This window comes from Nycticebus coucang, chromosome 4 (genome assembly GCF_027406575.1).
Source record: "Nycticebus coucang isolate mNycCou1 chromosome 4, mNycCou1.pri, whole genome shotgun sequence".
In the NCBI taxonomy this organism is placed as follows: Eukaryota; Metazoa; Chordata; class Mammalia; order Primates; family Lorisidae; genus Nycticebus; species Nycticebus coucang.
Window position 1 is genome coordinate 44,582,931 of NC_069783.1, and position 21,391 is coordinate 44,604,321.

At 48.1% G+C, this 21,391-nt stretch overlaps 1 protein-coding gene across 2 annotated transcripts in view; it reads left to right on the plus strand.

Moving 5' to 3' along the window:
• Positions 1-15,537, plus strand: part of PRKCE (protein kinase C epsilon) — a 551,144-nt gene extending 535,607 nt beyond the window's left edge. Inside the window, exon 16 of one of the 2 annotated variants that reach the window (XM_053589740.1) lies at positions 12,363-12,492. Coding sequence is in view for 1 of the 2 variants with exons in the window: in XM_053589739.1 (XP_053445714.1) it covers positions 12,363-12,509 (147 nt within the window). In the remaining variant the exon portion in view is untranslated. Of the gene's footprint in view, positions 1-12,362 lie in introns of both variants that reach the window. The other variant, XM_053589739.1, reaches the window with a different exon arrangement.
• The last annotated feature ends 5,854 nt before the right edge of the window (positions 15,538-21,391 follow it).

The window sequence follows — 21,391 nt, forward strand, 5'->3', positions numbered from 1 at the left end:
ACCCATGTATTTTTAACTTTTTATTATGGAAAATTTCATACATATACAAAAGTCGAGAGAATCAAGCCAATCCCCACATGTCTGTCACCTAAGGTCGATAATTAGCAATGCATAGTTCATCTATCAAGGAAAGGAGTCATCTCTGTTTTGTTTACAGGGGCACTGCCGCAATTAGAACAATTCCTAGCACATAGCAGGTATACAGTCTGTATTTGTGGAGTGAATGAATGAATTCTATAGATCTGTAATGTTTTTCCACCTCCATCTTTAAATTATTTTCTTAAGTTTTATGGCCCACGACCAATTCCAGTATATACCTGGGAATTTAGGGTCATAAGACCTTATATTAGGAAAGCTGGAATTATTGTCGAATGGTGAGAGAAGGTGGGTGACCTCATCTTGACTTGAGAAGCACGTATTAGAATGTTTATAGTTTCTGATTCAAAGCCAGCAGGCAATGCAATAATAAATCCTGGGCCAAGAGAACTGATCTCTATCTGGAATATTTTCATAAACAGGGAAGAGTGTGGTGCATGAAGGAACATGGACTTTGCCAGGATCGGATTGGAAAGTTTCTTCTTTGGGTACCAGAAATATCCCTGGAAAAGATAAACTCTAATAGCTGTGGACTATGACACTGATGTTAAAAGTAGATGATAGATGAAAAGGAGCCCCTGGTTAGAAGCAGAATGGGCTCGTGTTACCATCATCTGCCTGCTTGCTTCCGGCTGGAGACATGGGCCCTGGGTGCATCACCAGGCTTGGCCCTGCCCTGTTGTATTGGACCACCTCACTTTAGAGCCTGGCTCAGCAAGCTTGGGCTCCAGGCGAGCCACGGCAGGTGCTGTCTCCTCCTAAGGGTTTTGATTCCTGGAAATCCGCACAGCATTTTCTGCATCCTGTTCAGTCTCAGCCATCCCCAGGTGCCCCTCTACCCTACTTTAAGGCCTTCCAGTAGTGGGTTGCAAAATCAATGTAGTGAGTCAGATGCAAAAAGAGAGAGGGAGAGAGAGGATGAACAGGATAGGCTAGACTAGGATGAATAGGATAGGCTAGACACCTCCAGGCCATTTGTAAGCCCCAAAATAGAATATTCGCCTACAACACCAAATACATCAGATATACCTGTGGTGGAGAGAAAGTATACTTTGCTGCATCTTTTCCTGGGGGGTGGTATACTAGGTTATATGTAAAATATATTTCTTAACTGTTGGCTCATAATACACTATTTCAGAGGGCTATGCTTCCTTCAACCCTGGTATCTGGGAAATGAGCCCTAAGGCTCAGTGTGGATGGTGGCCTTATACACTGTAAGGGGACATGGCAGGACCCATTTGTTTGTTCCTAACACAGCAACCCCACTATTGACAGAAACCATTGAACTGGTAGCTTGTGCCTTTGCACAGATGGATGCATCGATGCCTCCCAGCAGTTCACGTCGGGAAGCAGGAAGGCATACGCCAGGAACACAGGCCTCAGTGGCAGAGCAAATTCAATTCACATCCTCACCCCACCTTTGGGTGGGCCTGCTGTTTAATGCCCCTGGGCCTAAAGGGGCCCAGTCTTTGCAGTGGGGGATGTGCTGCATTCACCTTCCTGTAGGGTGGGTGTGAAGTTATAAGAGTCAAGACCTAAGGCACTTTTGTGCAGTGCCAGCACCTGGCAAAGTCTCTATCTAGGAGCTTTGTTATTTTTTCCACATGAAGAAACTGAGGCTGTCATACACACTGCACTGATCCTGAACTGCAAGGCAGGTGTCCCTGTGGAGCTCCCGTCTAGTAGACAAGCCAGCTCCTGCCTGAGCCATTATTTCTCCCTGGTTACAAGAAGTGCCAGGAATGAGGGGGTGGGGGAAGGGTCAAGGTGCAGGAGGGTCAGGCAGGCTTGGGGGTGTTTCCCCAAGGGAGAGACATTCCTTTCCCACAGAGCAGCCCCAGACTCTTTTTCAGAGGCCTCAGGAGCAGTTTCAGAGCCCATTTGCAGCATTTAAGAGGGAAACAAACCCTCCTACACACTCATCTCTGCTCTTGGATGGGCACTGGGTTCCACTGCAGAGAGAAGGGCTGCTGCGCTTGGCTGTGCTCGGCATCTCTGCAGGGTCTGCCCAGTTTACCAGGAGCCAGCAAGGCTGGGCCACTCTGGGAGCTGCCAGCCTCACTGGGGAGCCAAGACTCTTCCAGCCAGACTGGACCTTACCAAGGGCCGGAGTGCCCTGTGCAGATGATGTGGACGTGCTGTAACTACGTGGCCCCAAATGCCTCTTAGCTGAAATCTGTGCTTTATGTTTTGTTACTAAATTTTAGAATCAACTGGTGTCACATCCAGAATCATGCATGCTTGTGGGCTTGGGAGGGTGGTAGGCCAGGAGGGTTTGAGGAATGGGAGTAAGCACACTCTTAAAAGAATAGGAAAATGACACATTTGAGGCTAATGCTTTGAGATAATCATCTTCACCTGCACTTAGATGACTCTAGGAAGAGTCATAGAAGCACAGTCTGCATCTGGGGGACTTTTCTCTGCCATTTTTGTGTGGAGACACTTCAGCCTTCCCCACAGAACGCCATGTGGTTTCTGTGCTGAAGACCCTTGGTGTCTGAAAGATTTCAGCAAAAGGGGACATTTCAAGTCCTGAAAATACTTCTCAGTGCTTTCCTCTTTCTGTGGCATGCTCAAGGGGAGTTATCATACCACTGAGAAAGCCGGGCCTTTTCTACGAGAAGCGTTTACATCAGTGGTTCTTAACTTAGCAGGAGTCACCACGGCCTTTGGGAAGCAGACCCGGCACACCGTCTGAGAAAACCCACAGGAAACACGCTGTAGGGTTTTACCAGGTTCACGCGAGCCCTGAAGCCATGCTCTGGGGTGGGGGTCGGCAAACTATAGCCCATGGGCTAAATCCTGCCTGCTACCTGTTTTTGTGTGGCTCAAAAATAAGAATGGTTTCGATTTTTTTTTTGAGACAGACTCTCAAGCTGTTGCCCTAGGTAGAGTGCCGTGGCGTCACAGCTCACAGCAACCTCAAACTCTTGGGCTTAAGCAATTCTCTTGCCTCAGCCTCCCAAGAAGCTGGGACTACAGGTGCCTACCACAACACCCGGCTATTTTTCTGTTGCAGTTGTCATTGATCCTTTAGCTGGCCCGGGCCAGATTCGAACCCACCAGCCTTGGTATATGTGGCTGGCATCATAACCACTGTGCTATGGGCGTGGAACCCTATTTCTTTCTCTTTTTTTTTTTTTTTTTTTTTTTGCAGTTTTTGGCCAGAGCTGGGTTTGAACCCACCACCTCTGGCATATGGGGCCAGTGCCCTACTCCTTTGAGCCACAGGCGCCGCCCACCCTATTTTTTTTTTAATGGTTGGAGAATACTGTCTCATGACATATGGACATTATATTAAATTGTCACATCAGTCTCTACAAATAAAGTTTTATTGCAACGCAGCCACAGTCCCCCATTTACATATTGTCCTTATCACTGTTGTGCTACAACAGCGGAGTGAGGGGTGGGGCTATGACAGAGACTGACTTGGCTCACAAAGCCTAGAGTATTTACTACCTGAGCTTTCTCAGAAAAATTTGGCACCTCTTACTCTAGGGAGTCTTGGTTAAGAAGGCTCCTTTAAATTCTTTACTTTTATTTAAAATGATGGCACCATAGAATTTAAAGGCAGAAGCAGCTTTGAAAATTGCCTTGGAAAGCTCATCTCTTTACAATGGCAGATAAGGAACCTGTTCCCCATTTCCATGGGGGCAGAAGCCAGCAGGGAGGTGTGTCTTAGACTCTCCTTCCCTTCTGTAGGTTTCTAGACTGGCATTGCCTTCCAGACAAACTTCCCAGGAGTTGCCCTGAAGTTTTGTTTAAAAGCATCGTAGTCTTAGAAGTTTGGTAGCAACTTCTTTGTAACAAAGATACCTTCCTGCCCCTATCATGGAGACCGCGGAGGGCTGTGGCTGTAATCCCCCAGCTGATTCATGGACAAATGTCGCTTGCATCACTGAAATGTTCCCCAGGTGCAGGAAAGAAGATTCGTGTTAGCTAATAACTGAAATCAAGGGTTTGTTTCAAAAGTAACGCTTCGAATGGAATTTGTAAAAATATATATTTTTTATAGTTTAGCGAATAGTAGTGAGAGGGGAATAGTTGAATTCCATCAAACAGCTGTTCTGACAGAATTCAGCTGTGGTTGACTATGCAGAATGCGGGTCTGAGGGAATTTGGTCTGTTTTAAGGAACCTATGTATGTATACAGACTGCCTGAGAAGGGGTGAAGCAGCTTTCCCTCAGTGGTTCAGAGAAGGCACAAACTTCTTGTGGGGAAGGGGTGTACTTGGCCCCGGCCTGAGGCCTGAGTATCTCCTTACTCTACAACCAGCAACCGAGGCCACCAGGATCCTCAGCCACGGCCAGGCCAGGTCCCAAAACAATGAAGCAGTCTGGGGAGGGGACCAGCATCAACTGTCTAAAGCTCCCCCTGGGTGAGGCTAGTGGAGGCACAGGGAATCACATCCCCAGTTACTCAAAATTCAGCTGTGCCTGTTGTTTGGTAATTTGGAAATAAGGGGATAGAGCAAATGATAAGGGACAGGCAACTAGTCTCCCAGCATTTAGACATGAGGAAAATGTAGATTTGGGATACTTTGAGATGGTTTTTGTTAAAGCATGTCTCTAGAAGTTTTTATAAGATGATAGTTTGTGGCCATTCAGGGAAAAAATGGTAATCACGTACAGCCAATTAACTTCATTTCTATCAGAGAAATGCTGCAGGCACTTATACCTTTATTCCAGCAAAGCAACTGAAAGAGTCTCTGATTATCATCCTCATGACCAAGATGAAAAAAGTGATGATGGTGGGTTGATTCTCAAGAGGGCTGTTGTATAGGCAGGTCAGGGGGCCCTGAACCTGACCCTGTTCTAAACAATATTTTTACACATGTCTTAATAGAGAAAGTGGAGGCATGCCAGTCAAATTTTTGCATGTCATAAAGCTGAAGAATATAGCAGAGAAAATGGAGGACAGGATTGAAATGACATTTGTATAGTAGTTTAGAGTTTACCTGGGCTTTACTCATATGGTCTTATAAGTTAGCTCGGAAAGCTCCATTTACTTGTTATCCCTACTTTCTAGGTGAATACGCTAAGATTCAGAGAGGTAAGTTAGAGAATCATTGTGGTGATCTTCACCGCTCGAAATAAGATTCCAAAATAAGAAGAAATTGAGGTTAAGTGTAAAGGATTACTTTTAGATTGAAAAAACTCAGGAGAGATAAGATTGGGGTTTGTGTTGGTACCCTAGGGCTGCTGTACCCCTAGCCACCACAACCTGGGTGGCTTAGAAAACAGAATCATCTTGTCTCACAGCTTTGGAGACTGGAAGTCTTGAAATCAAGAGGTTGGCAGACCCATGCCCCCTCTGAAACCTGTAGGGAAGGGGACTTCCTTGCTTCTGCGACCTCCCAGTGGCCCAGACATCTGTTTGCAGCGCCCCCTCAGTCTCATCACAGAGCTCTCCTGTGTCCCCTCTTGTGGGGTCTGTCTTCCCTCCGTGGGTGTCTGTCTCTGTCTGATTGCCCCTTCTTGTGAGGACACTGGTCATACTGGATTAGGGCCCACCCTAATGATCTCATCTTAATTTGCTTATATCTGCAGAGGCCTTATTTGCAAATAAGGTCGCAATCTGAGATGCCAGGGATTAGAGCTTCACTTATCTTTCTGGGGAGACATAATTCAACCCATCGCAGGGTTCCGTTGGATTGCTGCAGCAAAGATAGCATCAATGTTTTATTATAGCTGCTCAAGAAAAGATAAAACATTCTGCCTTAGACAACATCAGTTGAAGTGTCCCCAGCAAGGAGTGGGTCATGCTACCATGCTTGGCATTGCTAAGACCACACAGCCAGGGATGGAACGGTCAGTGCCAGCCGATACCTTCTAAGAAGATGGATTCAAAAACAACAGGGCACTAGCAAGAGTGCCTGCTGAGATGGGTACCGTGGGAAGTCCACAGGCAGCCCAGTGCCAGGCTGTAGATTTTGCTCTGTTTTCTACAAAGACAACCCCAAAATAGGAACAATTCATAGTTAATAAAACTATAAAAGGAGAGAAGGAAAGAAGGATTCTGTTTGGAGAGATGTTTAACTTGAGAGTTAAATTCTGTTCCAGCCCTCCTTTCTGTCAGGCAAGGCACTACACAGTGGTGCTTCCCTTATCCCGTGAACTTCACACATCTGTGTGTGTATAAACACTTATACGTATGCTCTGTTAATTAGAATGTACGGCTAAATGGATATATGTGTCTATGTGAAGGTCTAGTTAATGTTGAGAAAGCTTTCTAATCATTTAAATTCCTTTTCCTTTAGAATGTTATTTAAAAGAGAAAAGAAGAGCTTAGACAGGAATATTGACATTTCAAAGCTAGGAGGGATTTAGAGATTGACAGTTACAATGGATAGAATTGTTTCTAGCAAATAAACATTAAATGTCCACTGTGTCTCCTGCCTTGTGGTAGACAGCAACGAGAAGGGAGCATGACACACACGTGCTATCAGAAGGGGATGCACGCATGAACCATGCCAGGAGCTGGGAGGACGGTGAGATTGGGTGAGGCTGGTGTCCAGGGAGACGTAAGAGGTAGGACATAGAGGGAACCTATGGCGTTGTGGAGACCACCTGGTGACAGCACGTCCCCTGGTTCTGGTCATACTCATGAGACCCCTGAGGAAGGCTGTCTCTGCTACTTCTGCTCTTGCTGTCATGCCAAGCAGAGTGGAGGGGGAGGCAGGGACCAGCAAGGCGGCCACATGAAAGCCCGCCCCAGGCTCTGCCTATGAGGTGAGGGAGTTTTCTCAGCGCTTCAGAACAATGTCATCTGTTGATCTTATAATCAGATGAAGACAGAAACAGAAATCGCTGGCTCCTCCAGAGCTTGTGTTTACGACTTCAGCACAGCAAGAACCAGACAGGAAGGATGCACCCGGGCCACCTGCCCCTCTCCATGGGGGCAAAAATACTGCCATGGTGGAGGCCTGGCGTATAAGGCAGCCCCCGTGGCCTTGCCTCTCAGAGAGATCTGGGGTGGCCCGAAACTCTGTTTCCTTAAGTTCTACCACCCTCTGCCACTGCAGGCTCCAGAAATGTGCCCTTCCCCCACTGCAGTTCTGGGTGTCTCAAATCCAAGACCTTGTTTCTGAAGAGATGCCATTGGGAGGAGGAATGCTGCTTTCCCCTAACACCAGCAGAGAGGGCCAGGGACATACTACCACGTCTCTAAATGCATCTGTCTTGATGGAATTTTCCCAAACCCTGGTTGAACCTGTTTCTGTTTCTATCTTCTGCCAGCAATTAGAGAACTCTGGTGCCCTAAGTGCCAGGAGAAGCAGCCCCATTCATTAGGCCTAAGCCTGTTTTACAGGCCCGTGGGGCTTGGCGATGTGGGCTGCCTTGCTCCAGGCCCTTCATGAATCAGACCTCAGCCTTCTCCCTCCCTCACTTCCCCAAAGGGGGAACACACTTGCAGAATAGCGGCCCCTGGCCCTGAAACGAGATCACTTTACTGGCTCTAGATAAAGTAGCAGCAAGACGGGTACATTTATTAACTTTTTCTAGCAAATGTCTACTGAATACTCAGTGTGTGCCAGCCAGTGCCCTGGGCTGGGGTAGAATGACGAGTCCCACCACTCTGTCCCTGCCTACAAGGAGGTCACAGAGCAGTTAAAAGGAGGAGTCTCTTCAGGGTAGTAAGGACTGTGATGAGTTAGGAGAGACAGTGGGGTACCCCCGACCCAGTGTAGGTGGGATGAGGAGGGCTTCCCAAAGGAAGGACATTTATATTTACATTGAGATGGGAAAATTGAGTAGACATGGGACAAAGGCAAGGAGGGGAGAGCATGTCCCAAGCAGAGGGCCATCTGTGCAAGGGTCTGGCAGAGGAAGCTGGTGAGCCCCGAGAGCCTCATGGTTCAGCAACACCAGAGAAGTGAAGCCAGGGCAGCAGGCAAGGACCGGATCCTACAGGGCCTTAGAAGAAGGTGCATGTAAGAACTTGGGACTTCATCCCAACAGCAGTGAAGGGCCTATGGAGGAATCTCACTTACTTTAGGAAAGTAGGATGCCCAGGCAGGCCCTGGCCCAGCACTAGTTCAGAACCAAGAGGGCTCCAGAGAAGGGGAAGACTCAGTTCCTTTCTTCTAGAAGCTCATCAGTGGCAGATCACATGGACTGTGTTAATTAACAACTAAGTCATACATGATACTCCTGCAGGAAGACAGGCTCACGTGAGGGCTAAGATTCAATGGCAGGTCAGGGCATATCCGTTGAGTGCCTGTTGTGTCCAGGGTCCACAGTAAGACACCTGACGTCACACCCCACTCAGTCCTCCAAGCAGCCTGGAGGGTGCCTATTGCCACTTCCGTTGTACAGATGGAAAAAAAAAGCAAAAGTCAAAGACGTTAACTTCCCAGTATCGTATAACCAGGAGAGGAACATGCCAGGGTGAGAGGCTGGCCCGTGATCCTTCTCCTCCTCTGTGCACCCTTCCCTAACCGTGGGCCACAGGTTGTGGGAAAGGCTTCATGCAGAAGGACAGGTCTCCGGTTAATGTTGTTCGTGTGTGTGTCCCAGGGAGTCTCCACTCTTAGGCTGTGCAGATGCCGCCAAGAGTCTGCTATTTAGACATTGGGGGGTGGGGGGAGGATCAGGATAAGCAGGTGTCTCTGAGAGTGTGCCCCTTAGAACCTTGGAGTCAAGCCTTGTTGTGCCTGTTCTGTGAGGGAAGGAGTACCTTTTCAAAGAATCAAAGTAGTGAGTAAAATATATACTCTGCAGACCTTTCCAAATCTGAAGGTACTGTGGGCCTACATGTCATTAACAGGGGATGGGTTTTCCCAGAAGCATTTGCTTTGGGAAAAACCTCCCAAGCCTCTAATGTTCATAGTCAGGAATTACACAAGCGGGGATATTGGTTATTTGAATTGGAAGTGGATAACTGACATGTACCTAAAAATAACTCCAAGGAAAACAGGGTAGGGTCCAATTTGTGAGTGGGCCACATCTGTAGAGCATAAGGAACAGCATATTCTCTTGAATGCCACAGATTTGGGGACCCCTGAGAATCCTGGAGCTGAGCTCAGTGGCCGTCCAACCTCACGGGCAATGGAGCTGGAGGTCCTCTGGGAACAACATCCCTCACTGTGTTGACTGAGCCTGGGTCCCTGTTACACAATCAGCAAGTTGTAACCTCAGGAAATGAAACCAGTTTCCATGACTAATAGACAGATACTAATAACTGATAGGTTGGAGGATGAAACACAAATAATTAGGTAAACAGAGAACCAATGCCAGGGAATTTATGAGTTTTCTGAGGTTCTTTATGCACACACTCCCTGTGTTAGCAACTAGTCAAGAGGGAGCTGGGAATCCCACAGACCCGGGCATGCCCGTCCTCAGTGGTGGCACCAATGGAGTTTCCTCCTGCTCTTTGCCTGGACTCTCTTCCTCACCCTGCTGCCCACTGCTGCCCCCTCAGCGCTCTGCAGCTCCAGCCCTGGTGTGGCTGCTTTTCCCACCGCAGTGCCTCTCTCTGGACTCATTTCACCCCCACAGAGGGCCAGTACCCTGAGGCCCTCCTCAAGCAGTGAATCTATCCCTCCTTCGATAGAGATCTTCGGAAGAAGATTACCACACCCTTTCCCCAGCCACCACCCGCCCCGTCCAGTGTGCCAATGTGCGTCACTGTGGGGATGGTCTTTGTTCCTCTCAAGTCCTCTCCAAGCAGGATGCTCCTTTTCCTCTTCCTCTGTACACACTGGAGAAGGGGAACAGAGGGTCCTCCTGCCCTGGGTAGCCCTCCTGGCAGAGATGACAAAGCTGCTCCTGAGCTGTCCCATCTCCAGGGGCAACACACACGTCCTTCAGCTGTAGGCTCTGTTTCTGGAAACCCCTTTCTGTCTCCCGTCTAAGGTCTTTGAGACCTACTGAACTAAGCACTTGAGCTCAAAGAGAAGACACAAGCAGGACTGCTGGTGCTAAAAATTAGCTCATCCCTGTTCCATGCTGTTTGTGATTTTGATCTCTATCTGGGCCCATTTGAAAATAGACCCCTCGTGCAGCTCACCTGGCCCGCCTCACCCACTCTCTCTCCAGCCCACATGGACCCCTCGTGCAGCTCACCTGGCCCGCCTCACCCACTCTCTCTCCAGCCCACATGGACCCCTCGTGCAGCTCACCTGGCCCGCCTCACCCACTCTCTCTCCAGCCCACATGGACCCCTCGTGCAGCTCACCTGGCCCGCCTCACCCACTCTCTCTCCAGCCCACATGGACCCCTCGTGCAGCTCACCTGGCCCACCTTACCCACTCTCTCTCCAGCCCACAGCCATCCCCCATGTGCTTGCCTACTACATGGTTTTCTGGCTATATGTTAGCCTAGGAGCTTTATCCAAATGTCTCCTAGCTGAACTTCACCTTTGCTATATCTTCCCGTTTCTCCACTGTCCAGATTTCTAAGCCTTCCACGCTATGGGAGGCACCATGCTGACACCTGACTTGTGTTCCGGCTCTGCTCTTGCCTCGTTGGGTGACTCTGTAAGACCCCAAATCCTTTTGAGTCACAGGTTCCTCTTCTGTAAAACCAGGATTACAGTACCCTCCTTTCCCAAAGATCAGTTGAACAAATGAATGTGAAGATGCTTTGTAAACTATAAAGCAACATTTTCCAAATTTTTTTCTACAGAACTCTGCCCTCAAGAGAAGTTTAAATAAACTATTCAGGAAAAAAAAAAAAAAGAAAACATTTTATGTCAAGTTTAGGAAAGGCTAGCCTAAACAAAGAACTAGATTTCCTTACTCTAGAATTTCTCAGAGAATTTAATTTCCCAGTGTGGAAGCCAAATCTCCAAAAGCAGAATACAATATACAGCTTTGTCTCAAAAGTATTACTTATTAATATTTTTTAGGTTACTGGTTTCCATGGGGTATAGCATATATTAATATTATTTCTCCTACAAATGATAATGCTAATGTTTTTACAAGATTTAGTCTACCATCCAGGTCACTAAACCTAGGTTATACCAGTTGATCAGTGTCTGAAAGAGTATTGCTGGAGTGTCTGTAATCCACCTGGCACTGGGTTCTGTCCTGCTCGTGGAGGTGGGCACCCATAGTTGAAGGCCTCTGCCGGCCTCACCTCCCAATGTCCCCATGCTGGACTCTGCCCAGCAGCTGGGTGAACCCATTGTCCTGTGTATGGCTCTTTTGTGTTCCTGCCCCCTGCCTTTGTTCCATCTTTCTCCCTGCCAAGCATCCTTCCTCCCGTCTCTACCAACACAGTTGTGACCCGTTCTTCAAGTCTTAGCCCAAGTCCTGACTTTCTGTGGGCGCTTTTCTAACTAAAAATGAGTTCATACGTGTTCCATGTGTTCTAGACAAGAATACTCACTCTCCAGCGCAACTCTAAGCCCGTAATGGTAGAGAGCATTATTTATGCTTTCTGGTTTTTCTCTCCAAACCAGGCTTTGCTTGTGGGTTGATTGATTGCTGCCCTCTACCCCCTACAAACCATAAGCCACACAGTTGAACATGGAAACTTGAACCTCAGACTTGGTATAGATCCACCTGAGCTGGGGAGTGTCTATAGATACTGCAGGGGAACTACTGGGAACCCAAGGTTAAGTAAGACAAAGTCTTGCCTTAAAGGGGCTCTTAGTCTAAGCAAGAGCATAAACACATCACAGCAAGTCAGTGTGTTGAGTGTAGTAATAGAAGAAAATGTGGAGGCACAATAGGGTTCACAGTGAGAGCAGGTGGGGGTTGAGGTAGGCTTCTCAGAAGATGGTTCTGCCCTGCTACCCAGCCTCCTGCTTGTAGAGAGGATTTCAAAGGGAGCAGACATAGTAAAGTTATGGGGGTCTGCCTCTAGGGAAAAAAGACCACTGGAGACTTGATGGGAGAAGGATTCAAGTTCGTTCCCTGAGTCACAGAGAGGGAGGTCTCAATGAAGCCAGAAGGTTACAGCAGTCACTGGAAGGGGGTGTGAGATGGGAGCTTTGCCTCTCACTTTCCCCAGACATGCACGGGTACTGACACACCCCCACATACACACACAGTCTGTTGGAATCCCACTTCCCTGCTTTTCCACCATCCCCTCTCACCCCTTCCTCCTTCTCACCTTGACTCATTTCTCCTCTCCTCTCTGTCATGTCCTGGTCCTGGGGCCATCCATCATTACCTCATCAGAACAGCCCCATGTCTGCTGTTGGTAGCTAGAGGCCTGCTTCGGCCAGAGGCTGGTCAGTGCGATGCCCACTCCCTGCGGGGGCCTCCAGGAGGGAGGTCAGCCTCAACTCAGTGCTTTCTCTGGTCTTCCCACAGAAAACCAAAAGAGATGTCAATAACTTTGACCAAGACTTTACCCGGGAAGAGCCAGTACTTACGCTTGTAGACGAAGCCATTGTGAAGCAGATCAACCAGGAGGAATTCAAAGGCTTCTCCTATTTTGGTGAAGACCTGATGCCCTGAGAAGCCACTCCGGGAGGAGTCTGCTGATGCTGCAAGAAGGGGTGCCGAGAAGATTCCTGTGTTCCAGAGACTCAGAAAGTCTTGAACTACTTCTCCTCCCCGGAGCCCAGTCCCACGTCCAGTCTCTATTTATTACATTCCCTTACCCCAGGCTACCTCCTCCTCCTCCCACCTGGTGAGCAGAAGGCACCCTTGGTTCTTTCTCACCAGTAACGCAGCAGTCAGCTGCACACACTGCCGGGTGCCGACGGTTGGTGAGCCGGTTCCACTCCTCAGGGGCTCCTGGCAGTGGAGCAACTTCAGTTCTTTTACCACAAAGAAAAAAAATGAAGCAAACAAGAAGATTCTGGTTCTGCTAGAGGATCCCTCACCCCTCTCGCTTCTTGTCCCCCCGACACCCTGGCTGCCACCCTGCCCTTCTGTCCAGAAGAAATGGGTGCTGCTGCTTTGAGGGTAGGCACCCTCGGCACACCCAAGGAGGTGGGGACACGGAGATGTATGGTTGGCTAGCTGTCAGTGTGTTCTGGAATGGCTGACTCTTGCCTGCTTTGGTTTGAGCTGTTGAGCATGCCAAAGTCATGTGAATTCATATCTTGTGGGGGGGAAAAATCACTTTTTGTGGAAAAAGAAATTTGATGTTGAACTCTATTAACATTTCAAAAATATATTCTCAAACTTGCTGTCTAATTGGCCAAAAGATATAAATTCCAATCTGAACATAGGTAGGTACTAAAGGGCTAACATACAATGAGAAACCAGTTGTTCAAGGGTTATGCGATCAGTGCTTCAGGGGCCCAGGCAAGCTAGAGGCATTGAGAGAAAAGGAAAAAAGCAGGACTCCCTGTTATTAAAGTTCCATCTGAACACAAAGGCCATGCAGCAATGGCCATGACCCTGGGGTTCTAGCAAAACTTGGCTCTCAAATTCTCAAAGTCCCTAGCACAAACCCTATTTATTTTCTGCAGTAGTGCGTTCCTTTTTGCGCACTTCTACAAAATGGTAGTACTACTGTGTCGTGGTTTATCTGCTTTTGGAATAAGCAGAATGAGGCAAAACATGGGTTACCCAAAGGGTATCAGGGGACTGAAAAGCAACTCTTTTGAAAACTGACCATGTGGCAAGATGTACTCAGAGTTTTGTTCCTGTGTGACGCACAGTGGCAACTCAAGTGGACACTATTTAACGGAAGTGATGTTACCTCCTGTAGATATGCTAACAGTGTTACATTCTTTCATTTCCAGGGGTTTTCTGTGGCTTTGTGTATATGTTTCCTGGAGGTCATTTGATTACCCATTTTACTGAACTGATTTAGCAGGGAATGGAATCCATTCCAACTGCCGCACGTGGATTTCCCAGCTGCCCCTAACTATATCCCCTCGTGAGTGGCAAAGTGGCACTAATGAAGCTTTTTGCCTTTTGTACATTTGAGATTTTTGTATATAGTGTTTGCTGCAAGGCCTGTGGAATTCATTGAACATAGAGGTATCAACTGCTGCATGTTCAGGCATATTATAAAACTTTAGTCTATGAAAGAATAATTATAATAATGTCCAGGTGCAATACTCTAAGTGTATTGGTTCAAGTTACCGAGAGATAGGTATGTTCCTTTGGGTGGGGGGTGGGGTCTTTGTATTGTTTATTTCATTTTGGTTTATTTCAAAAGATGTAAACATATATTAAGCTATATTAAATCTCACACATAGTTCTCCTGTGCTCTATTATTCCCTGATAGAGATGGGAGAAAAGAAAAGGAATGTTATTGATAGTAGTTTCAAAGCTTGGACGGTGACTATCTCGAGCCCATGAGAGTTTGTGTCCCTATTTGCATCCGGCTGGTCATAGCCTTTGTTACTAATGATGACATTCAGTTCTCGTTTGTTTTTATTTTTAAAAAACTCAGGTGTAATTATTATCTGTTCTTATGATAATTGCAAATATTAAATATTATGCTCTATCGGTTCATGTGTTTGGCATACCAGTGAAGTGATGAAGAACGTTAGATTAATTTAATTTATCTTTGGTAACTTGACATGCTGGGGAGAGACTTCTTCGGGAGTTGAGTACAAGCACAGAAACATCTTCATGGTGGCATCATCTCATTTTTTTAGGAAGACATAACAATACAGCCCATCATACTCGTGTGTAACTACTGCTCTATCTTTCTTCTGCTCTGTCACCCCCATAAACTTTGGACAACCAAGCGAGCTCGAAGGACAATGCCAAATGGCCTTGTGCAAGGGCTTGGTGGTGTTCACATGGCAGCAGGGGTTGGGCCCTCCCTACAAGACAACTAGCAATTTTGCTGGGAAGTCAAATAATGCATTCTACCCGCAGCTCAAGGCAGTCAGCCAGCCTGATCCTGAGAGGCCCTCCTTCCACAACCAAGCCAGGCAGGCTGGGATGCCTCTGGCTCATCACGTTCTCACATAGGCAGATTTAAATCCAGTATAGGTCTATAGAAAAAGGCCTGTGTGTTCCTTGAGGAATCATTGTTTCATTTTCATTTTCACAAGAGTTTGGAAGCGGACACACTGTTACGCTTCTGCCAGTTGTTTCTAATCTTTCCAACCCCCACCCTTCCCTCCCTCCTCCTCTCCCTCCTCTCTCTCTCTGTCACTCATTCTCTCAAAAAAAAAAAAAAAATGCAAAAAAAATGCCAAAAAAATATATGAAGGATAGCTGTTCTCTTGTGTTCTCTCGTTATAGACTTTGTGAAGTGGAGACAATATTTTCCCTCCAAAGGTGAAAAACAATGCATTCTTGCTTAAAAAAAAAAAAAAAAGACTAAAAAAATTACCTCTTTTTAAATTATGTGCAAAATAATTCTGGCTATAAAATGTATTCGATTTTAGGGACATTTTTTGTATTGTGATGCTTTATTTGTACATTTTTTTCCTTTCTAGATGTAATCACTTGCCATTCATTAGTGTTATTTCGTTGTAAACATTATTGTGCCAAATGTACTGTATTCAAAAGGATGTGAATGTGTATTGTTTCAGAACCTAATAAATACAATGACATTAAGTCTCATTTCTCAGTCCCAATAAGGATTCTTATCTCCTTTATGATAGAGCAAGGTGGAATTAATGAAGCTTTTTGGCTTTTGTACATTATAGATTGCACCATTCCAAAACCTGGATGTCACTTGAGCTTTCTTCTCTGAAGATGCAGAAAGGCTGGGAATGACCATATCTGCATACTCCCTGGCCTACCCCTGTCTGGCCTCTTTGCTTCTGGTGCTGCCAGAAGAGAGAATGAGGACTTGTGCAAAGTGGACGTGGTTCTCCCCTGTTATGGCCCGTTTGCCTGGGGGTGCTGGAAGGTGGCCATGGAATCAGAGGGCACTTATATTTTTATCTTTCCAGAGAAGCAAATTCTGGATCTCTTGGCAACCAACAACCATTCCAGCCTTTTTAGGACTTGGTTTCTGGCCTGCTGCTCAGAACTTCAGGCCTTTAGGAGCTAGGAAGCTAACCCAGGAGCCCCTGGAAGTCTGGCCTGGGACGCAGAGAGGCCTGCAGGGCGTTGCGCTTAGCCTGTGCCTGCCTCGCCCTCCTGCTCTGTCAGGATCCGCCACCACCTCGGTGACACCCCGGCTCTCCGTGTTCCCTTTCACTCCGGGGCTCCTCTTCGTCATTCCACTCATGCTGCCTTGGTTCTCCTCTCCTTTCTCCAACATGGATTTTTCAAGAATATTTGAAGCTCAGAAGTACAGTCTGCATTCTCAAGTACACCAGAAATTCCAATTGGCCAAAAACTGCTCATTCCTTAAAACTTATGGAAATAATTGCAGCTTTACTGTCTGTCATCCTAAGGTAAGGGGATGGCCTAATTTGTCACTCAGCCCACAAAGTCACTTCTTCATAAGCCCCCTAATGCTTTGGTATATCATCAGAATGGCCTCTCTCTGCAGCGTTCCCCTCGCAGCATCCACTGCCCATCCTGAGATGCGAACATGAATTTCTAGATCCACCCCACAGAGGTGTGCTTATCCCATATTTTTCTCTCACAGTCAGGCAGCTGTTTCTAGGTAAGTGACCACCCAAGGAGAAGCAAGCTCCCTACCAGTGTGTCTGTCTAATCATGAAATTAAACAAAAATTAGTAGAAACGTTAAATTCATACGCAATTAACAGAATGAAGGAATGGATGAACCTAAGCTCCCGGAAGTGTCCCAGAGGGCAGACTGGTAGGACGAAGTATGAGAAATCCTCCATTCTCCTCTCCCCAATTTACACCATGACCTGTTGGGCCTTTGCTTTTTTGCTGAGGACTCGGAATCAAATGGCCCCTCCCATAGACCCTCCTTTGGAACTTTGAGCCCATCCAGATGGTAGCTTTTCCTGGAGCAGAACTGTGCTGTGATTATAGAATTATTGCTCACTCTCAACTCTGAGTTCTCAGGGGTCCTGGTGGGCTTGGTTTTCAGAGACCATTACTAGAAATGCGTTAATCCAGGGCCACCTGGGCTGAGCTGGTCTCTGCCTCTACCCAAGATAGCTATGCACATAGGTATCTAGAAATTTTCACATTATTGCCAGATGCCCTAAACCTACCTTACTCCTGCCTTACTGTCCTGAGAAAGAAAAACAGGAGGGTGAAGAGGAGGCAAGAATGAGGGAAGGGAGAGGCTAGAAGGGGTGTTGGGCTGTTCATACGCAGTGCCCTGTGGGCCAGAGGTGGGCACTGCCCTGCGCAGTTAGTCAAGTCAGTTGATTGGTGCCTCCAGCTGCTCTAAGGATGCTCCTCTCTGAAGGAAAAGATAAGGATCCATCCTAGTTCACATCACTCAGAGGCAAAGGTAGTGACACGAAAGATAGCACACCACGGGCCAGGTGAACTGGGAGCAGGGGCCAGTTTGGTGGGCCTCTCCACTCTCCCTCATAACCTGCAGAAGGCGGATCAGGGAGGCTCCTGGGTGATCCCTGGCAGAGGATGAGGAACTCACAGGCTCAGCTGGGGGGAATAAAGGCAGCCAAAGGCAAGGTGGTTAGAGCTAATCCTCCATCCTCCATCCTCCCACTGCTCCTTTCTCCACTTACCACCCAGCCAGGCATGAGAAGAGAGCCAGAGCTGAGCTGAGAGCCCACAGGGCTGAGAAGGAGGCCCGGGCAGGGGACAGCAGCACCAGCCTGGAGCCCTAACTTTGGTGGAAACAGAACTGCTTGGGTTGTTTGAGGGACAGATACAATTCTGTGCCACTTTCCCCCCCTGCACTCAGCTGGAGGCAAGGAGACTCGCTTCTCAGGGTGCATGCCATAGGGCTGGGCAGTATTCCTCGAAGGCAGTGGTGGCTTGGACCCCCACCCTTTAGAAATGAAGGCTCAGAAGGTTAGAGAGATGGGACAGTGCAGCCAGTGGGAGCAGGTCAGCGCTCAAGCCTGTGATTTGAATCTGGGTCTGGGTGGCACCAAAGACCCGACCCTCCCCAGAGAGCTCCTGGTTCGTTATCCTAACACAGGTTCTGTACACTTTTTGCTTTCTCTCTCCAGAGAAACTTCACTTCTATGAGAAATATATACACTTGTTTGATGTGCAATTACACTTGTGTTGCTTTCTAAAGAATCTGGATGGGAACACAAAGGCACAGCCAAAAAATAGGCTGAGGCATTTGGGGGTTCTTTCTCTGCTTTCCCACCCTACTTCCTGTGCCACCTCCCAGCAGGGCCCTGAGAGTCTGTCCTCACGTCCAACAAAACCTCAACCCCCAGACACCCCGCCCACCATCAAAAAAAGAAACCATCCCTATGGACTGTTCTAAGCAGGAAGCCGAGTTTTCAGTTCCCTGGAAAACAGGAAATGCCTCCAAGGGCCTGAGGTCCTTTTAATTGCTGTGCCCGCCCTTCAAGCAGGGTCTGCATCCCAGGCGAGCTTTTGGGGACAGCCCTAGAAACGAGACCACTCTAACCCAAAGGCATGATCCTTGGTGCCATCCATCAGTCCTCTCTACCCATGGAGCTGGAGCCGACCCCTTCATCCCTACTCAGGACACTGGACATTCAGGATGCCAGGGATGCTGCAGGAAGCAGCAGAGAGGTTGATTAGTTTTGCAAAGAGCAAATGTTGGGCATGGACTGAGACCTCCCCCAGCCAAAGGCTGACCTCTGACCTAGGCCAGATTAACTTCTAAACCCCACCAGAGATTAGCTGAACCCCCCCCCCCCAGCAAAGACTGACTTTCCAGCCCTTTCCTATGGTCAACTCCCCTAAACTGGCTATCGACCAACCCTCTAACCTTGACCCTGTCAGAAACTAACCTTTAATCCCAGCAACCTACCCCTGGCCACAGACCAAACCTGAACACATGCCAATCCAATTATGTAGTGAGCTGCTACTGAGAGCCAGATGCTGTGAGCCCAGCACAGCCCCACAGCCCCTATGGCCTGGGGGAGGCACCCCCCCCCCACTCAGCCTCCCCTGCCATGAAGCTCCTATCTGAGGCAGATGGTGGGATTGGGAGGAGGAACAAAAGTCTTGTTCGAGACCCCGACACTGTCTCTATCTTGCTGAGTGACCTGGGGCTGGTCACATCTGCTTCTGGGCCAGGGTCTCCATGTGTTGTTCCTCTTCAGTGGCACAGTGTGCCGGGACAGTCTCTAGGCTCCCATCCCCTCAATGACATGTGCCCGTGGAGAAGCAGGAAGTGTCCCAGGGCATACCGTGTTGTTGGTGTAGTGGTCAAGGCTGGCGCCGCTCCAGGGAATAGAAGGAGGTAGGGATCAGGCACTTCCCATCTCTTTGGGCAGTGGGGGTTAAAGGAATCCCTCTGTTTGAATGTAGTTTTCCTGGTTCTACCACTATCCTGACTGGATTCCACTGATTCCTCTTCCTGCCTTGGCTTTTCCACCTGTACGCAGAGCTGTGACTCCAGTAGCTGAGGCACTCAGAAGGCCGGACAGATGGGCTTGTATGAACGTGCGCTGATCCACATGGAAGACTTTTCACCCACTAGAGGACAAAGTCAGACTCTGGCTGACTATGTGTTGACCCAGAAGGTAGAAGAAATGGGATGACAGTGTAGTGATGGCCATCCAAGTCCTAGCAAAGGAGCTGCAAGGTCATAGTTGATTCCCCAGAGAGCACCAGGTCGGGGAGAACACGACATAGGCAGGCTGAGTAGGAAATGGGCCACCCTGCCATTCTGTCCCTCATTGCCCGCTGCCTCAAAATCCTCTGCCAGGGAGCAGCAAGGTGGGACTAGAAATGCACATGAGGGGCCTCCTGGCAGTGTCGCCTGCACGGACCTCCCATCTTACCAGTCCCCTTACCAGCAGCTGAGAATAGGAGGCTGAGAGAGGACCCGGACTAAAGGCAGAAGACAGATGGAGGACAGCATTTCTCAAAGCGAGGTCTGAGGACTCTCAGGGCTCCCCAAGACCCTTTCCTGAGTTATTTAATACAAACTCCTCCCAGTGTAGCAGCTTAGAACGACAAACGTCTACCTCATAGAACCTCAAGGTGAGTCAGGATCTGGGCGTAGCTCAGCCAGAGCCTCGAGGTCTCTCACTGGCTGCAGTTTAGGGGTTGCTGGGGCTGCAGGCACATGGGAAGGCCCCCAGGGCGGCCCTGCTTCCCACCTGGGGGACTGTCAGCAGGGTGCAGCTCCTCACTGGGTGGGGGTTGGAGGCCTCACTCAGCTCCTGTCAGGTGGGTCTCTTCACAGTCCAGCTTACAACTTGGCAGCTGACTTCCCTCAGGGCAAGAGAGCAAGAGAGGGTGCTCGAGATGGAAGCCAGTCTTCCTGTGACTCGGTCTTCAAAGTGATATCACAGTTGCTTTTGCCATATGTATTCCTTAGAAGAGAATCACTATGCCCAGCCTGCACATAAGAGAGGGGATTACACAAAAATGTGAAGGTCAAGGACAGGGGTGAGAGGCTCAGTGAGAGACAGCTTATCGCGTGCCTAGCAAAGAATCCACAAGGCCCTCTCTTTTCCAACCACTTATCTCTCTGGTACTGGATTTTCTTCATATACTTCAACTAAAACATATCTTAAGACAGTTCATGCATGGCTTGGCGGCCGTAGCACAGTGGTTACAGTGCCAGCCACATACACTGAGGGTAGCAGGTTTGAACCCGGCCAGGACCAGTCAAACAACAATAACAAATCCAGCAAAAAATAGCCAGGCGTTGTGGTGGGCGCCTGTAGTCCCAGCTACTTGGGAGGCTGAGGCAAGAGAATCACTTAAGCCCAAGAGTTTGAGGTTGCTGTGAGCTGTGATGCCAAGGTACTCTACCGAGGGTGACATAGTGAGACTCTTTCTTAAAAAAGAAAAAAAAAAAATAGGCAGTTAATGCAGACACAGGTATGGGAATCCAGCTGCCTTCTATTTACAGGTGTATCAAAAAGATTTATAAAAATGTAAAACAATGCCACCAGTTAATAGATACAGCTCAATAAAAGCTCTTTGTGATCCTATAATGTTCTAGAGCAGCTTTGCCTCCTAATGCCACAACCCTTTAATACAGTTCCTAGTGTTGTGGTGACCCCTAACTGTAACATTATTTTCTTTTTTTTTTTTTTTTTTTTTGTAGAGACAGAGTCTCGCTGTACCGCCCTCGGGTAGAGTGCCGTGGCGTCACACGGCTCACAGCAACCTCTAACTCTTGGGCTTACGCGATTCTCTTGCCTCAGCCTCCCGAGTAGCTGGGACTACAGGCGCCCGCCACAACGCCTGGCTATTTTTTCTTTTTGTTGCAGTTTTTGGCTGGGGCCGGGTTTGAACCCGCCACCCTCGGCATATGGGGCCGGCGCCCTACTCACTTCATTGCTACTTCATAACTGTAATTTTGCTACTGTTATGAATCGTAATGTAAATATCAGATATGCAGAATGTATTTTCATTGTTACAAAGGGGTTCGACCCACATGTTGAGAGCTGC